Source organism: Hippoglossus stenolepis, chromosome 1, assembly GCF_022539355.2.
Source record: "Hippoglossus stenolepis isolate QCI-W04-F060 chromosome 1, HSTE1.2, whole genome shotgun sequence".
Lineage (NCBI taxonomy): Eukaryota > Metazoa > Chordata > Actinopteri > Pleuronectiformes > Pleuronectidae > Hippoglossus > Hippoglossus stenolepis.
Genome location: NC_061483.1, coordinates 29,760,449 through 29,779,368, shown reverse-complemented (window position 1 = coordinate 29,779,368; position 18,920 = coordinate 29,760,449). Strand labels below are relative to the sequence as shown.

At 39.9% G+C, this 18,920-nt stretch overlaps 1 protein-coding gene across 2 annotated transcripts; it reads left to right on the top strand.

The window, feature by feature from the left end:
• The first annotated feature begins 7,179 nt into the window (after nt 1-7,179).
• On the top strand, nt 7,180-18,219 carry asb7 (ankyrin repeat and SOCS box containing 7). 2 transcript variants are annotated; one of them, XM_035157463.2, is made up of 5 exons: nt 7,180-7,423; nt 8,151-8,276; nt 11,287-11,498; nt 12,505-13,110; nt 16,453-18,219. In XM_035157463.2, the coding sequence occupies exons 2-5, from the start codon at nt 8,239-8,241 to the stop codon at nt 16,590-16,592; spliced, it is 996 nt and encodes a 331-aa protein (XP_035013354.1). In that variant the 5' UTR covers nt 7,180-7,423; nt 8,151-8,238; the 3' UTR covers nt 16,593-18,219. The 2 variants fall into 2 exon arrangements, with proteins under 2 accessions (XP_035013354.1, XP_035013359.1); XM_035157468.2 differs by lacking the exon at nt 7,180-7,423 and having other exon boundaries at nt 11,245-11,498.
• The last annotated feature ends 701 nt before the right edge of the window (nt 18,220-18,920 follow it).

The following is an 18,920-nucleotide window of genomic DNA, read 5'->3' as shown; positions in this document are numbered from 1 at the left end:
TGCGGACAGTCTGTGTTACTGTGAGCATATTCCTCCTACGTGTCAGGTTGGTAATGTCCGGCTCCAGCAGCTGTCAAAGGTTTATCATCCCTCCGATGAGGATCTATATTTGTTTATAAAGACACTCAACAGAGTAGTTCAAATTATTTTGTTGGTCTCCGGAGACCCTTGTCCAACTCAGAGACACCCTAACAATAGGCGCACTGAGCTCCACAAGATCCCTTTTTTTTACATTTTATTTTATTTAGCTCCACGGGATCCTCTAAGAACAGTGATGTCATGGTTCAAAGGAATTGATTGGTCAGTGGGCCAAGATTTTATACGGGTTGATCTCTTATATCCAATTTAACCTGCCCTGGAGCAGGTTAGCCGTTCAGCATAAGTTCTGATTTACCCCAATACGAATTGAACGAGCTTCGTAGGACCGAATACCCTGGCTGAATGACAACACTCCGGACGTGGTAATCAAAGTAGCCGTTTGCTGTGTTTACAGAGCGGACCGAACGAGGGACTTAATGAAGAGCAGACTAGGAGATTGAGATTGAGATTGAGATTGAGATTGAGATTGAGATTGAGATTGAGATTAAGATTAAGATTCATATATTATGTTACCACGATATAATAACGCATGGGAACGAGATAAATAACTCGGGGCCACGAGATATGAATCTGTTCTTTACTAACAAGAACTGAACTGAAGAAGCCTCCTGGATGAGAGATTAAAAGTTTCACTGAATCACATGATGTAGCTTCTGTAATGAGCTGATTCTGTAGACACTGTGGTGGAAACGATTGCAATTACTAGTCAATAAAAACATATGGACCTCTTATCGAGCGCCATGTCGCATGGAAGGTGACTGTGTGCATTTGGTATCACAGTGACAAGAAGCATCTGGCGCATCTGGAAACGGAGAGATTGAGATGTACTGGGTGTGTTAGCGGCGGGGATTGACTTAACCAACCAGATGGGGAGGGATGGAGGCTGTCACAACTCTCTAAAGACCCTTGTCCACCCTAACAATCCACACCCAGCTCCTCGGGATCCTGTAAGAATGGTGAAGTCATGTTTCAAAGGAATTGATTGGTCAGTGGGTTGTGCTTTTATACTGCTTGATCTCTTATATCCAACTTAACCTGCTCCGCAGCAGGTTAGCCATTCAGCATAAGTTATGATTTACCCTGATACAAAGTGAACAAGCTTCGTAGGACCAAATACCCTGAATTTAACCTGAAGTTAACCCGATAACCGCCAATCCAGCTTCATAGCATAGGCCCCTGTTGCATGGCTGCAGACATTGTTTACAAACACTGCTGCCCAGACCTAAAGCTCCTCATGGTAAGGTACAGACCGTCCTTTCTTCAGAGGGAATTCACAATAATAACAATCATGGAAGTATACATTCCCCCACAAGCTAAGGCTCAGGTAGCGCTTGAAAAGCTGTGGGACGCCACCAACAAACAAACCAAACCAGAGAAAATAACGATAACAATCATACAGCAACAAAAGATACATGAGCTCATCGTGATGCATCCTGCAAACAGCTGTGTCTTTTTCTCTCTTTCCAAAAGAAATACACATGCCGCTGGCTTAGACAGCTGCCTGTGCCAGCTATTCAAATGGCTTGGAACAACTGTGTTCTTAAATTTCTGGAAATCCTGAATCCTGGAGGCGAGAGGCCTTTCTTTCGTACAACATTTCTCTGAAGCATTTTCTTCCCTCATTTTTGTTCTTTGTGTGATAGTTCTTCATGTAAACTGAAAGGAGAAGGGGGAATAAGACTTTATCAGAGAAGTTTTTATTTTGATATAAATACGACCGAAAGTAATTTTGTATTTTTCAAACAATAAAATCTGAACAGGGATTCATATCTGTAAACAAACGGCCTAGGTTGGAGCGTCTAAGACTATTGTTCATCAAAACGCAAGCAGGTATTGGATCCTTGTGTGACCTTCATGCAACAGTTTATCTTCACACTACTTGGTTCATGAGCATTTTGTGTGAGGTCAAGAGAGCATTACCAGTCCATCATTACAAATAAGACTCATGTCAAAGCAAATTGGTGTGGGATAGATTTTTGTTGGCATATGCTGATTGCATTCTCTTGAGCAGAACAGGAATGAGGCAAATACAACAGGAGGAGGGAGCAGTGGAGAATCAGAGTGCGACAGACAAATGAGACACTATGGAAGAGAGGTAATGGAAAGGTGCAGAAGAAGGGACTACTGTGTTAAACAGAGGCGCAGGGTTCAAGTAAAGCGAAAACAACTAGAAAGGACCAAAGTGCTGGACGACAAAATCACAAAGAAAAGAGACAGGGCAATCTAATCCAGAACAAACACAAAAAAACAGCTTCTCCCCAAAGGCTGTCCTTTGGAGAGAGCCTCTGTAACCCCCTGCCCCCTAATACACACACGACACACACACACACACACACACACACACACACACACACACACACACACACACACACACACACACACATGCACCTTATTACTGAGTACCTTAATGCATTGCACCATTTTGTTTTTACTGCTATTTATGTTGCTTCCTTTCATACTACACACTTCTTGAAGATCTGCTAAACAGATTGATGTTGTTTAAAACAATAACAATAAATACATATTCTATTCTATTCTATTCTAATAGTGTAGTAGCCAATGAGAAACTATCCCTTTGACAGACAACAAAGAACAGTTGAATATATAATACATGGGAGAGAGTTTTTAATAATAAAAACTTAAAGGGATAGTTCACCGAAAATTTTTAATTCACTCATTATCCACTCACCATTAGGTGAAGTGTTTGAGTCCACAAAACACTTTAGGAGTTTCAGGGGTAAACAGTGTTACAGCCAAATCCAATACAATTGAAGTAAATAGTGACCACTTCTTCAAACGTAAAAAAACAGAAAAAAACAGAAAATGCCTCCATACTGCTCCTGTGGTTTAACTTTGTTTAACTTTATCAGAGATTGTCTTTGAAAGGAAAATAAAACACTGAGAGGATAGGACTGCAGCATGTCTAAATGACTGAAATTGTCTGGCTGTGAATATAAAAAGAGGCGACTGTTGAAGGAGCAAGCATCCCGAAAACAGAGGGGTTCGCTGTTAAAATATATTGATCCGGGAGTGTCGGCAAGGAGGATGCTAGCACTGCTAGCACGACAAGCGTGTCTGTTAAAACAAATACTCAGATGATTTCTCTCTCTTTAAGTTCCTTTAATGAGCAGAGTACAAGTATGTATGCCTATAACAGGCTGGGCGTAGTATGTGTGTGATGACTCGTAGGATGTGTGTGGGTGTGTGTGTTGGCGTGCTATGCATGGTCGTGCATAGGCCTTAAAGGGGACATAGCATGCCCATTTTACCACAAGTTGATATGGTTCCTTGGGGTCTTAATGAAATGTCTGTAACATACTTTGGTCAAAATACCACAAGGATCATTTAAAACAGCACCCTTTTTACCCTGTCTAAAACAGCCCTCCACAGAGTGACCTGTTTTGAGTGCCTGTTCCTTTAAATGCTAATGAGCCAGCTCCCCCCTCCCCCCATGATTTTAAACGATATAAATTACATATTTTATATGATATAAATTATCAAATATGCATCCCATACTTTGTATTCCCCTTCTGTTGTCCTGGAGTTTTAATTTTCCCAATCACATAATTAAATGTCCCCCTCTGCCCATCCACTACAAGCACACAGACAGATAACAGAGAGAAAGAGAGGGGGCTATGAAGACCATCATTTACCCCCAACCCCGACATTCAACGGGTACAACAACAAGCGGAGAAAGCAGAATCGCGGGCTGACCTTATATATACAGTCTATGGGGCTGACCAGCGGAGAAATGCACGCCCTGTGAACAGCCAGGCGGCTGCGCGCTGAGAACGCCGCTGCGCTGCTTCGCAGTGGCGCTTCCCGGTCCGGTGTAAACCCGGCGAACGAGGGGGGGGCTCTGTGTGTTTGACCAGTGTTACAGTAGTGCTGAACACTGCGGAAGTCTTCCACACTGTTGGCTGTGTGGCGCTGACACAAATTCCAGCTCACGCATGGGAGAGAGCGGTCGCGCCCGCAGAACTGCTGCAGCCTCCCAGTCCCAACGATCCAGACAAATGCCACATGTGAGTGAATCGCGGGCTGACCAGCGGAGAAATGCTCGTCCTGTGTGAACAGCCAGGCAGCTGCGTGCTTGGGAACGGCGCTGCGCTGCCTCGCAGCCTCCGGTGTAAACCCGGCGTAACGAGTGTGGGGAGGTGAAGGGGGATAAGGTGGGGGGTGGGCCAAGGCCATGTAGGGAGACTTCCAGTGCCTTGTTACGACACAAAACCCAGGAAGCTCAATCGAGTCACTCAAGCATGACGTTTCTGACTTAGAGGAACCATAACAAAACACGCGAGTGTTTTTTCCCCAGAGTTTTTGGGTTGGTAGACATGCCAGATACCCACATTAACCTGTAGAAGCACTAACACAGTGGAATTTGCATGCTATGTCCCCTTTAACAGATCTCATATTCATACATTTGAAAATTACACAGGCACTGAAAATGATTATTTCTGCATTCTTAATTTTTTGAGTAGTGTCAGTTAATTTGACTTTACATCTTAAAACAAATATATAATAAAAAAAAAAAGAAAAACCCCAGGGAAAAGGTTGTGAATAAAATGTGCAAGACCATTCTATAACATCAATCCTAGTAATATTGAGTCAATGTGACAAATCATACAAAAACATCATATAGTATATAAGTCTGTCAGGCAGGATATTTTCAAGTAATTTTAAAAACATAACATTAAAACCTAACAGTGAAATGTTCAGGGAGAAATTAAAGAAGAAGAGAAATTAAATATGTATCTGAACAATTTATATAATAATAAAATAGTTAATATTTAATGAATTGGTGGTTTTAATCCTGCCTGTTTGCAATATGAAGTTTGCTTGGCCAGTGGTTATGCTGGTTGCAGTTTCCTTTCTGAAACTGTAAAAGTGACCTGTAGAAATGAAGTGCCGGCAAACAAAGATAGGCTGCTGAACTCAGTCCACAGAACCCTTAAGTAAGAAAGTAGGTAAGAACCTACTGATAGTTTAATATTGAATGTATCAAGTGTCCAAATCGCACCAAATTCCAAACTGCACTTCACTGGGCAAATACACAAGCCAAGTGATCGGTTCAAGAGAAATGAGTTTTAGAGACAGACAAACAGACGGAGATTTCTGGAATTAGTAGATAAAGAAGTGGAAATGTATGGGCAATACTAATTGCTCTATGACACTTGCAGTTACTGCAATGGTTGGTGTAACAGTTGATTGAAATTTATAAAACTTAGCTGTAGCAGTCTTCCTAGCAATGTAACTTAGAAAATACATAAATAGTTTCATACATTTTTTGCTGTTTAAAATTATCACCTGTTGTGGTGTTCTGTTCGCTTTGACCCAGCTATTTTTTTACCCCTGGCTAGCAAGTAAGAGAAAAACAAATATTTAGCCTCTCCAAATGGACTAGGTAGCTAGCATAGTTCTATGCTAGCTACCTAGCTCCTTGCAGTTCTACAGCAACATGCTGTACACTGTTTCTATAGTTTGTATTTGTTGATTATACAGTAATAATGCTCTAAAAAATACAGAAACTTGTTACAGTGCAGTAATAAATGGAACCATATGAACCATAGTTTTCTAACTCTGCACCATAGACTGTTAATAAAAGCCCTGCACACAAACAGCAAACAGCCCATTCCAAACAGGCAGGTTTAGAATGGGCGCTGCACTGGCATTTAGAAAATTGATGATTTATTTTATGTCGAGTGGATGTTGTGTAGACACCTTGTCTCATCACAACAATTTTACAACCAAGTAAATCTATTTAAAAAAAATACATATACAATACATTTTTTTTCCCTAGAAATAATAATACATACAATAATTGGACATGGAAACAGAGTCATCTGGCTGTCTTTTGACCCTACAGAGTTGATGTCGATCAAAGAAATGGTTCAAATTTTGGGATCTTGAAGCAGTAGTTTGACATTTTGGAAAATGCACTTGTTTACCTTCTTGACCCAAATGAGATGTGAAGATCAGAACCACTCTAATCCCTTTGCATTCAATGTGGAACGCTGCAGTTGATTAGCTGTGTTGGGGTCAAGCTCCTTGATAGTGTTATCATCCTTCTCATTGCACTCAGCTGAAATATTTCCAAAAATATTGAACTTTTTCAGAGGGAGATAATTCAAACACCTCTCCATATTGCATTATGCCTGATGCTCACACAAGCTCAATCTCTGTCCATTCATCTGATAATTAATCATAGCTCTGTATGGACTCTGAACCCCCTAAGACAGACGTTCTGCATAGAATCTTCTCTGGAAATACATGGACTCACCATTCACATTTAGATTGTCTTATTAAATCTCTGTTGTTTATAATTCAGTCGCTAGTCTCATAGTCTCCTTTTGGCTCCACTTATTTATCTTAACAATCTGCTGCCAGTTTAGCTTGAATTTCCTGAGACAATTTCTGCTACACAATGTTGACCAGTTACCTTTAACAACTATAAGTGGCAAATCAGTAGTTTGACCCTCTTAGACTACTTTGGCTGTGATCTGCCCCAAAACAAGAACACAACCCCCATTATAAGCTTTAAGCTAAACTCTAGCTCTCTGTAATGGCAGATGTGGGAATGTTCGTATGTATGTTCCATGTGATATGATACTTCTAGCTGAGAGCAATCTCAAAAGCTTTGGCAAAAGTGAGATTGTTTTCAGAGAGTAGTCTTCTTTGGCAGGCTTCGTTTTGTATTCCACTGACAGACTGATCTGTTTGTCATGACAAACGCTGTTGGAAGACAATAAAATATAAAATAAAAGTTCCAGTATGGTTATAACAGTTTCGTTCTGCACAGAGAAATGTCAGTTCAGTATATATGTCAATAAATGAAATGTTTTAATTGCACCTATATTGATTAGCAATTCTGTTTTGATTTCTGTTGACTTTTAATAGTCTAATAGGAACGAAGACAGGTGCGATTCTAGTCTTAAATGACCCCAATATATATATGTATATAGTGCACCTAAAGTTTGGGTCAGCAGCAACATTTCTCACATAGGAGTATTGTTGTTAGTTTCATTTTTGCAAAAGCTGAAGTATACTTTAATGCTTTTATTGTGAAAGCTTGCAGTCGGAAGTGTGGTTGTTTTTGCTGCTGGGTCACTGAGGTTCACAGAGAGACACTTTGTTGTTAAAGCAGGTTGTTCCACAGAGAGATGATGGTGAAGATCGCAGCAGCGGACACACGCAGAGGTTTCTGGGGACAACACTGCTGCTCGGTGCTGGTTCACAGCTGAAGGGACAGAAGTATGCAGCTCTGACTCTTCCGCCCATCTTAAAGCTGATTGGCCAAGTGAAGCGTCGACTCGGCGTCTGTCAAGTAAATCTTTGTTTTTACACTTGTTTAAAGTTGTTGTTTTTCCTCAGTACATGTGCAGAGTGACGTGTAATGACCTTACACACTGTGTCGAGGTCTGTGTGTGACCAGCTGTGCTGTGACAAAAAAGTCAGCACTAGCTAGCGAGCTGGCGCTAGTGAGTTTGTTAGCTTGCTGGCGTTAGCTTCCAGCCTGGACAACAACAGCCTCACAATGAGAGCTTCTGTGTCACAATGTCACATTAACTACATGTCCTGTAGTGTGTGTCAAGAGTTGTCACCATGTGCACAGTTGCTGCTCTTAGGTTTAGCTAGTTGTCGATGTAGTTTACTTGTTCGTGCTTTGCATTGTTGCTTATGTTAGCAAATAAAGCCATTCCATTGTCCACTGCTGTTCCTCCACCGGCTCATAGTTAAAGGTAAATACAGTGTTGGGTGTGATGAGCGGATATCCTGTTCACTTTCCTGTCTCTTTGTCATGTTTTAGCCATTTGTCTTCAGCCTTTAACATGTCTTCAAAATGAAAACCAGAGCTGTTTCAGTTAGATACTTGTGTATTTGCAACATACGTGTCACTTCCCATTCTAGTCATTTATTGCTAATCTTATTACTAGTATTGTTGGTTGTACATCCACAACATGTCCAGATAATCTCTGACAGTATTGAGCATACCTTACCATCTGATATTGTTGCTGCATTACTAACAGTGACAGTGTTTTTGTGTGTTGCAGGAATCACAAGTGAAGACAGAGGTGCCTTCCCTTTTCCCTCTCAGGCTCCCTCACTGTGCAGCTGTATCATTACAGGTGCAGCTCCGATATGACTAAGAGAAGTCCATCTTACCAGCTGGTCAAAAGGTACATTCTATATCATACCCTCAGTCTATTTAAATTCAAGAATTTGAATGAAAAGAAGTCATCTCTCCTAACAAGAGAAGTTAGCTGAATTTATCAGGGCTGCTCTTGTCTCCTCAGCTTAGCTGTGGTTTAAGTCAGGCTTCAATTTGGGCTGCGTCTAACAAATTCATGTAGAAACTCTGCTGCTGCATCTTCAGAGCCTGTGGTTAAAACTGCCCCTATTGTTTAAGGACTGGATGTTCTCCAAAATATACCTGGACAGCTTATGTGAACATGGTTATGTTTACACTGCATTGGGTAACTACATTGTGGTTAGGGCTGGGCGATATAGAAAAAAACCTTATCATGATCATTTTTTTAATATCACGATATAAATCAAATCAGCGCAGGCACAACTCAGGCACATTACTCTGCGCAGGTCAACAAGTGACTCTGTACCCCTGATGTTTTCTAATCACTAACAGGTAGAACTGATCTTTATAAAAACCTGCTGAATTCATATTTATGTTCCTGGATAATTTTGGGTGTCGCTTCTTCTGCAACAATGAAGTTAAAACACCGTATTGTGTGTGTGTGTGTGTGTGTGTGTGTGTGTGTGTGTGTGTGTGTGTGTGTGTGTGTGTGTGTGTGTGTGTGTGTGTGTGTGTGTGTGTGTGTGTGTGTGTGTGTCTTAATCACATGGTATATTCACCATCTAATCCTATATTCTAAAATAGTTATTAATTGATGTTGTCGGATCATTCCGGTCACTTTAACCCTAATGTCCTGACTGTACGCGTCACGTCTAGTGTTGTGTAGCAGGTTTAAACATGCGTCTCATAAAGACATCTAGAGCGACTCAAACACAAACTAAACGTCAGTCCTGTACATGTCCTAATAACTTGTGATGGTGTTTATTGTTAAAGTGTAAAGTGAGCACAGGTCAAAGGGGTGAGATGGACACCTGGACCTTTAATGAGCGTCTGTGTTGGAGCAGCGGTAGTTATAATTATTCAGTGGTGGACAACAGCTAAAACAATGAATGTAGCGGAAAACATGAATCGATTATGTTCAGTCACTGCATCAATTCAGAGTCTTCCACCTCTTTGCAGAAATACAAACACAAACACATGTGCTGCTGCTCCTCCTACGCTCTGAGTTGTGTGTCAACCTAACCTGATGTGGGCGTAACTCTATTCCAGCCACATGATTGGTTCAGCGCGGCACTATTCTCATTATCATTGGCTGTTCGTGTTGTCTGTCAAAACATGGATGGGATGAGTTCTATCGACATGTCTTCAAATTTTATCAAAAAGTTATATCGCTATAATGATCTTTATCGTTTTATCGCCCAGCCCCAAATGGGGGACAGTCTTACACTTTGTCAGTGGGAAGGACCCACATGTTAAGTTAATGCTATCGTACGTTTTTTCAGCGCGCGGACTGTCTTACCTTTGCAAACATGACACTTGCACATAGGGGTGAATTCTGGTAATCTGGGACATTTTTTTACAATTTTGACTTCTGCGACTGATTCCAATATCTGTTTTACACATTAGATCAACATATTATACCTTTCTGCAATCCTCAAGATGTTTTCTAACCACACAAAAAGCATTATGAAAAAGGGAAGCAAAGCATATAAAAGTGCTATTTGTTTTTATAAAGAACCTTAGCCTTAATAAAGAAAATATAAAATATATTTAAAACATTCTATTAAAAGTGAATCACATTTACAAAAAAAAACTACTACATTTCTACAAACAGCAAGCAAAAAGAACAATAACAGTTTATTCATTCAGTAATTCACCATTCTATTGGGTCTACTTGAGGAACAAACAGTCCTTGCAGGTGAAAAACCCCTAAAACACATTTTCAACATCTCAATGCATATTTTGTAGCTTGAATACATCACAAACATACTTTGTTAACAATTAGGATCCTTGTCTTATTTATGAAAGATTTATATCCTTAACATTTATCTTGTCAGAATCCTATGTTATTGACCGTGTCATGCAATTCCAAGTGGGAGCTTCTGACTGACACTTGCTCCGCCCCTTTCTGTGACATCTCCCCCATGAAGTCATGTGATGTCCATGGTAAACCCATGTAAAAGTCATGTTGACTAGATTTTGTTAGAACAGGAAATAAACCGACTGAAGTTTAGTTGTCCCACATTACCTACACAAAAGTTCTTTGGACACTGGCTCACAGAGAATACCAGTCAATTTTAATTTTAACCTGCTTCCAAATTACTCACAGAATTAATATTGAACAGTTTTATTTTTTATTGGTGAAAACTATAGCACCGGCTAAAGGTGTGCAGCTGTTACCTGGATAGATTTGTAACCTGCTGCTAATGATAATTTATCAGCCACGTTGCCTCAACTCAGTGATAAACAATGTTGATATTTTTACATTCACACAATTATAATTTTCACTCACATAAGCAGTAAAAAGCTGGCACTGTGGAGCCTTGCTCTGGTAAAGGAGATTGTTGCACTATCAGCAGGTGGAGGTGGACTAAACACAGTGTAGTATCAATTATGAAAGAATCTAATTTACATCAGGTATATATGTTCCAATAGAGATCCATTAAAATAGACCCAGATCAGCCCAAATATCAATACCCACCAATATCTTAGAATCAGCTCTATCTGCATTTCTCCCTTTTTTTAAGAAAGACATCTTGATTGAAAGTGGATATGTTTTGATGATTAAAATCGCTACCTACCAATAATGTAATCATTAAATTAGATCAGATGTAAATATGTACTGTAGGTATCAGTACCACCAGAATTGGTGAGTTTATAATAATTTGGATATGCAGTGTTTGAGTCCGCAAAACACTTCTGGAGTTTCAGGGGTAAACAGCATTGCAGCCAAATCCAATACAATTGGCAGGTGAGTTAGAAACGTCAGACGCGCTGCACAAACCCAGCCACTTCCCTGAGGCATACAGAATGTATTCACTGATTTTTCCTAACAGCGGTTAGGCACAGATGAACATTCCCCTTCCGAAATGTGACAGGATGCTGAACCATCACTGCAGAAGGAACCCTGAGCTTCATGAGGAGCTGCAGATCCAGGCTGCAGTGGCAGCTGGGGATGTCTGCACTGTCAGGAGAATGCTGGAGCAAGGATACTCGCCCAAGATCCGCGACGCCAACGGCTGGACTCTGCTCCACTTCTCCGCTGCCAAAGGAAAAGAGAGATGTGTTCGAGTCTTTCTGGAGCATGGAGGTCAGAGGCTTTCTCTTCGAGCATCATGCCATGTCAGGTTTTCCTGTGTGAACACTAGAGGGCGTTACTTTACTGGATAAGACAGCCATTTATTCACTTCTGTATTAGACAAAGTCCTAGTTAAAAATTTACATGCATGGTTCATTTCCTTGACAAACATACTTTGACATAAGGGGTCTATGTTTGTGTGTCTTTTGTGATATTAATTTCAAAATTGGCTCTTCTGCAGTCTTCAGAAAGTCAAAAGGTCCTTAACATAATGATGACCTTGGATGATGATGTGAAAAAAAGCTTTTAAGACGTAATCCAGCCTGTGGATACCCATTCGTACTCATCCTTTGCTGACAATAAAAAATGCTTAATTTTGAGATAAATCGTTTATGTCCGATAAGTGTTTTGAGGGATTTTTTAATGAATAGATTTTAATATTCATTATCTGTCATTCTTCATGTCTCCTATTTATAATCCAGAGGCCTGATAGTTGTGGTGCTATAACTGAATTAATCATCTTTTTTTCAGCTGGAAATTTAAATAAACAAAAACAAAAACTGCCTAGGGTTAAATCTGCCTTAATGCATTTGTTCTTGTTATTAGACACTTGGGGGCAGCATACAAAGCTGCAGTCTCAACACAGACATATTATCACTTAATAAAATTCTTGTGGTCAGGAAATCTTTGGCCACTTTTCTGGAACTCTCTCCAGTTGCCATTAGTAGCACAGATGAACTGTTCTTTTAAATACAATTTCCCTCTGAAGAAAAATAACATAAAATACTCAGGATACTTTGTCCTGTCTCTTGTTCTGTATAGATGCAATTTAAGACCATTTGAAACTGATGTGAACAGTCAGAAGGAGGTTTAAAGGTGTTACTCTGTATTTTTCTGAATTCTGTTGTGTGATAATGAAGCTAGTGCACATTAGCTAGAGGGCACCTTCAGCCACAGCCTTAAAGCACAACTCCTGCTGTATTTGACTTTCCTCTCTTTTTCTCTCTCCTCTGTGCAGCTGACCCCACAGTGAAGGACTTCATAGGTGGCTTCACAGCACTTCACTATGCTGCTATGCATGGCAGAGCACGCATCGCCCGACTGATGCTGGAATCCGAGTTTCGCAGTGACATTATAAATGCAAAAAGCAATGACGGCTGGACGCCGCTGCACGTGGCCGCCCACTACGGTCGAGATTCTTTCGTACGCCTCCTCCTCGAGTTCAGGGCCGAGGTGGACCCACTGAGCGATAAAGGCACCACGCCGCTGCAGTTGGCCATCATCCGTGAGCGCTCCAGTTGCGTACGGATCCTCTTGGACCACAGTGCCAACATTGACATTCAGAATGGCTTCCTGCTGCGGTATGCCGTCATCAAAGGCAATCACTCGTACTGCCGCATGTTCCTGCAGAGGGGAGCGGACACAAACCTGGGACGTCTTGAAGATGGCCAGACTCCCCTGCACCTGTCTGCCCTCAGGGATGATGTATTGTGCGCCCAGATGCTCTACACGTATGGAGCTAATACAAATACCAGGAACTATGACGGGCAGACACCTGTAGCTGTATCCGTTAACATGTCAGGAATCAGCCGGCCCTGTCTGGACTTCCTGCAGGAGGTCACCAGTAAGTCAAACCTACATACAACCTACACATGAAGAAAAGTGCACCAATAATGATGATAATAACAATAATAATAATAATAATCATTTCAAAGTTTTAGGAGAAATCAATTAAATGTAACTGATAGAAAAAGCTCAAGATATAAGATAAACAGAAAGTGTGAGTCATTTGTTTGTATCAAGCAGACAATTCTTTATGTGAACATATCTTTCTGTTACTTATTCTCTTCCTTCCTGCAATATTTGGAAGAGGCCACATCTTCTCTCTTTCTGTCAAAACGTGACACTTTAGCTTGGTTTTCGCTTCTTTCCATCAGAGAGAAGTGCACACGTAGCCCATTGAGGTATTTGTGTCAACACATTTTCATTTGGTGCTTAAAATAATAGCCTCTGGAACTGGATCAGAATACATTTCACAGGTGGCATTGGTTTATTTGTAAATGTGCGAAGAATCCCTTCAAATCCACTTCAAAATGAAAGATTTCATATGATGGAGATTGTTGCCTCAATAACTGCATTTTCAAGTGCACACTATATTTGTAAGAATTGATACTAGCCAGTGTTGCATGCATGTTAGCAAATGCAGCGTAGCACAGTGAAAAGTTAATGTCCCTATCTGTGAAAAGATATCTGTTTATAGTGGGTGGCGTTTAGAAAAAGAGTCCAAGTTTAGTAAGAAAAGCGATAGATCTTTTTTATTGTAAGATGAGAGGAGGCAAAAGTTGAGAAATGTATAGAGTGAAAGAGGGCTGCTTGCCAACACAAGGCTATAATGACCAGTGTTCAGTCAGAGAACAATCCCAGGTCAGAGAACAGGAGAGCACGTTACCTGAAGCATTCTGATTTGGAAGGAACAATGGCTGCATTCCTGCCCCCTGAAGTTTGATATCAAAGATATCAAAGAGCTGTGCACTGATTCACAGAAGTCCTTTCAGAGACTCTGAGCCATCAGCCAGATCACATATCTGCCGGGTTATTGATTACACCTCCACCTCCTGGATTAACTCATATGACACGAAAATCTCATCCCACACAGAATGACAGGCACCCCCAGCTCTTTCAGCTGCTGCACTCTTAGTTTGTTCCTCTGACAGAAAGTTCAACATGCACAGCTGTCCTCGTGCAAATATTCATCTAAGTCTTGATGTGTGGACCTTAAAATCCATGAATGATTGAAAAATGGCAGATATTTCAGTATCTTTCAACTCTGGCAGCCTGTTGACCTAAAGCTAGCTTTTGCATACTGACAAACCTGAACCCTTAACCAACAACAATGAAAGAAAGAACTAAATGTGCGCTAGAACAACCCTACATGAGCTACATACATAAGCACTCTTCAACAGCCCCAAATGAGTTAGATAACCACTCCACATATAAATATACATTTTCAAAGTGATTTATGGACTTTGTTGTGCAATAGAGAAGGGCAATATATATAAAAGTGTTTCCTTAAACACAACAGTGAATTTTACATCAACAAATTAGTCATAACATGCTGCCTGGAGATGGATGTATAAAAATTAGAAAAGGGTTAATTCAACCTGCTAGTAAAGGTATCCTAATTTTGATGGGGTGTTATTTTTCATTAAATATATCTTTTAAAGATCAGTTGAGTTACATTGTTTACATTTTCATCTTCTTAACTTCTTTCTCCCAGCTGTTGTGCCAATGACTTAAATTTCAAAAGACAAACATAAATGTTTGCAAAACTCCAGGTAATCGTTTCCAAATAATCGTTTTAGTGACTCAAAAGGCTGTTTGCGTGTGGACAAGAGGCTGAAACGCAGTTGCATTAATGTGGACAGGGTGTCATATGTTCATGTTTTACCTGGACAATTGAACATGTTATGAGTAATACCTGTGCTTTTCTAATGTCAAAAAAACGCTGTGAAACAGGCTTGAAAAATCCTAGTTCACCACCTACAGAACATTGCATTTAATTATTTTTCACTTCAGAAATCAACAGAATATGTAATTTGTCCATATGTGCCTGAACTTCTGCATTCAACTGTAGCAACAGATGGTTTTGACGTCTGCTTTGGATCATTGACATTTTGTAGACGCCAGCCTTGTCTCTGTTTCAGTGTCTCGACTGACTGCAGGACATTTGCATCTAGAATTCACTGATATTTAATGGAATCCATTCTTTCCTCTGTGTTTCCCTGTACAAGTCGCTGCCACGCAACCTCGAAGCAGAATGTTTCCACACCTGTGCTTAACAGCTGGCAGGGGGGTGGTACTAAGTACTGACTCAGTAGGGTGCTGAAACTTTTGCTTTTTTAGTTACCTTCAGTGTAATAACATTTTCTTGCTGCAGCGGTTGTATTTACTTATTTTCACTACAAAATACAGTACAGACATATACAGACATAAGTATATGGATTAAATATTGTTCTGTTCTTCAGCACTTAAAGCCTGAAAAACAACAAAATGTGTAACTGTCCTAATAATTTGGTCTGGACTTTCTTTAGTTTACCCAAACTTTTATCCATGTGACTGACAAAGACAATTTGAAGTTTCATTAGGAAGGTCATATGTGATAACCTTTAACCCATTTTCAATGTACAATCTTTAATCTGAACAGTCTGTACAACACATAACCTGGGGCTCCTCATTACCTGCATTTTTAAGAGCCTTGTGAGGCTTTGTAACGACTTTCTTATTTTCCTGTTTTTCAAACCAAATGTCCATCACCCTTTACATGTTTCCACATCTTCCCAATCACACTGACTCTGCAATCCATCAGTTCTTAGGTTCAACTTATTGGACATTTGTGTTCACACATACATCTCCTCTTGGTAATGCATAGAAAAGTTCAGGGTTGCAGTGCATGTGTAACAGCAGCATTTTTCTCTCAGAAGCAGTTTTCATACATATCATAATCACAATGCAGCAGGGGGTTCTCTGCTAAGAAGAGTTCACAGCAGTATTAAATTCTCAGCTGGATTCAGGCGAGGGGTGGTGCAGCAGGTAGAGGCAGGATGTAACATATAACTTACGCTGCGGAGAGATATTGGTGGAGCTTGAGGACTGTACAGAAATACAGCATGGCATACTTAGTCATAGACATACTTAACACACAAATGAAGATAGAGCTGATGGTCAGTGTGTCGCAGGCAGCGCTCACCAGTAGAAAAACTACTGTACGTCATAGTGACACTGGTAATACATTTGGTCGAACACTTATCTTTGGTTTTGCATTACTCTAATTTCTGGTTCCCGTTTGACGAAACACCAATGTTGACTTGAACACAATAAGCAAACACCGGCTAACATGGGCCTGAATGGAGTGAACCTCCTCTGGTGGAAATCCTCTGTATAACGACTCTTTCCATTCCTCTTTCAGGACAACCACGGACTCTACAAGACTTGTGTCGAATAAAAATCCGTCACTGCATCGGCCTTCAGAGCTTGAAGTTCCTGGAGGATCTACCAATTGCAAAGGTTATGAAAGACTATTTAAAACATAAGTTTGACAATGTGTGAAGGAAAGAACAACAGAAGAGTGACTGAAAACCCTCTCTGCTATCAATTATGAAGACTATGCAATCACTACGTCCACATGTCTGTTCCTTACATGCTGAAGGAAGGTCGATCCTGTTTTTGTCCAGTTCAACACTTCACAAATAGTTTCCCATGTCACTCATCCATTTCAGCCTTTTTATAGTCGGTTGATGAAGGATGGAAATGGAGCCAGCTTGTGTGAGCGACAATTATTGTTTTTTTGGGAAAAAGAAACCTCAATTGACTGCAGATAGTATTCTGTTTATGCTACTGTGCGCAATGCTATCCTTGTTGGCTCAGATTGTCATCAAATGTGTACTTTATATGAATATACTTTAATTTATTTACCCCTATAGGACGCTAAACTGGACCTGCTGCAGTGGAGATGTTATTGCTCAGAATCACAAAGTGTTGAGCTACTTACATACAGATAACTTAAAAAAATATCTACAAGGTACAGTCTGATTTTGTTTTAGTGTTTAAATCTGGTTCCAATCAACACCAGCTTCTCCAATTACTTCAATGACTTATGAAGCAAATGAAGCTGGTGTTGTGCCCATCGACAGATATGTCCCACACAGAAACAATTGATGAATAGTATTTAATCGTAGCTCTTTAGTTATGTGGACAGAGAAAAGCAGTGTTACAAGAAATAAGGTGGATCCCCGTCTGTTCTCTTATATCAATCGTCACTCTATAACAACAGCCAGCCACAACGTGCCAGAATGTGGAAATCCGACTCCGCTCTACTGTCAAATTTGCCTAAAATTTGTGGAGGGTGGGTTGGAGTTAAAACTGGGCTGAATCTGTACAGTGACAACATAACATTAAATGTCACGTCGGCTGAAGTGAAAGTTAACAAAAGGTCAATCCAGCTCCCTGCTGATTGTTGGAACTGAATTTTTAAGTATCAACAGAAAGCTGAGGAAAGGTTTTAGATTGAGGTCACGAGGTTGGTGCTGTAATGAAATCAAGCAGGATTAGATTCACTCTTTGCTCCACATTGCTTCTGATATACAGGAATGACTTGCACAGAGACCAGGAAGAATATAACAAGCAGTCAGAATTATTCTCAAATTTAAGTTCAATGCATAGAATTAATTGTTACTAAGTGTTGAACAGCTCAAGAGTTGAGTAACGATCAACCACCAATCAAGTTGCGTTTTACATTTCTAAACTATATGTAGAACATTTAAGTTTGAAGTGAGTGCACTGTGATTCGTTTCTGTTCTGAAAGCGCCACATTTACTCTGTGACGGTGTGGTTTAATAAGAATAACAGTTTATAGTCTGTTTTGGATAACACTGACACAATCACTACAGTTTATGTAAATATGTACAACAGATATTTTTGTAGAATTTATTTAAGCAATTATTTCTGGTATTCTTAATGTATTTAAAGTTTGGATATAATATGATCTGTTTGGTGTGACTCAAATATTTCTTTTTTTGTGTGCGACTTCAAGTTATTTTGTGCAGGAACAATTTGGAAGTGTTCTCTTTATTTCTATGGCAGCAATGTTACTCTGTTGTGAGGATTATACTGTGAAGTTTTCATTTTGACAATAAAAAATAAATTGTAGGGGTCTAAATAAATACCCACACAACAAGAATATGTTTTTATTTGCCTCTGCATGTGTTTAAATTGCATCGTGAACTTATGTGGCACCTAAAATTGATTTCCCTAAAATCTTAACAAATCCATTACAAATGTCACTTTAATGTTCATGTTTAATTTTGACTTAGCAGCTTTGTATGAGATTTTGTATGCAGCTAAACTGAGACGAATACTTTTTGCCTGTTACCATAAATAGTTTGGGGTCAGAGGAGTTGCATGGATTTGTTTAAACTGGTATTTTACACTCTTGTGTCTAATTTAGTGGGCTGCATCCATCAAAGCCTCTTCAAAGACTAAATATAGTGTCACGGTGTTGTAAAGGTTGCTGGTTTAAATGCAGCTCTGAATATGAAGGACTCTGACTGTGTGTCCCTCCTGTGCCCTTAGAAATGACAAAAGTAAACAGTTTTGGAAGAAATTTGGTTAAATCTAGGTGCCCTTTTAATTTACAACAACTCAAACACACAAATGTTTACATTCATATTAGTCACTTTAACACATTGCGGTCTAACAAATGTTCAAATGTGTTTCCTACCACATAAAACCTACACATAAAAACAGAAATAGTTTGACTACTTGAGTTGTTTGCGTCTGTTTTTACTAGATGGCAATTTTCATTTATTTGCAGTTGATGGTGCATTACTGTTTATTTAGCATTAGTGCAGCTGTCAGTCAGTGGAATAGTGTGGAACA

Coding starts and splice junctions, on each gene's coding strand:
- asb7 (XM_035157463.2), top strand. CDS start 8,239: ATGACTAAGAGAAGTCCATCTTACCAGCTGGTCAAAAG. Junction 11,499..12,504: donor AGTCTTTCTGGAGCATGGAG/GTCAGAGGCTTT, acceptor TCCTCTGTGCAG/CTGACCCCACAGTGAAGGAC. Junction 13,111..16,452: donor CTTCCTGCAGGAGGTCACCA/GTAAGTCAAACC, acceptor TTCCTCTTTCAG/GACAACCACGGACTCTACAA.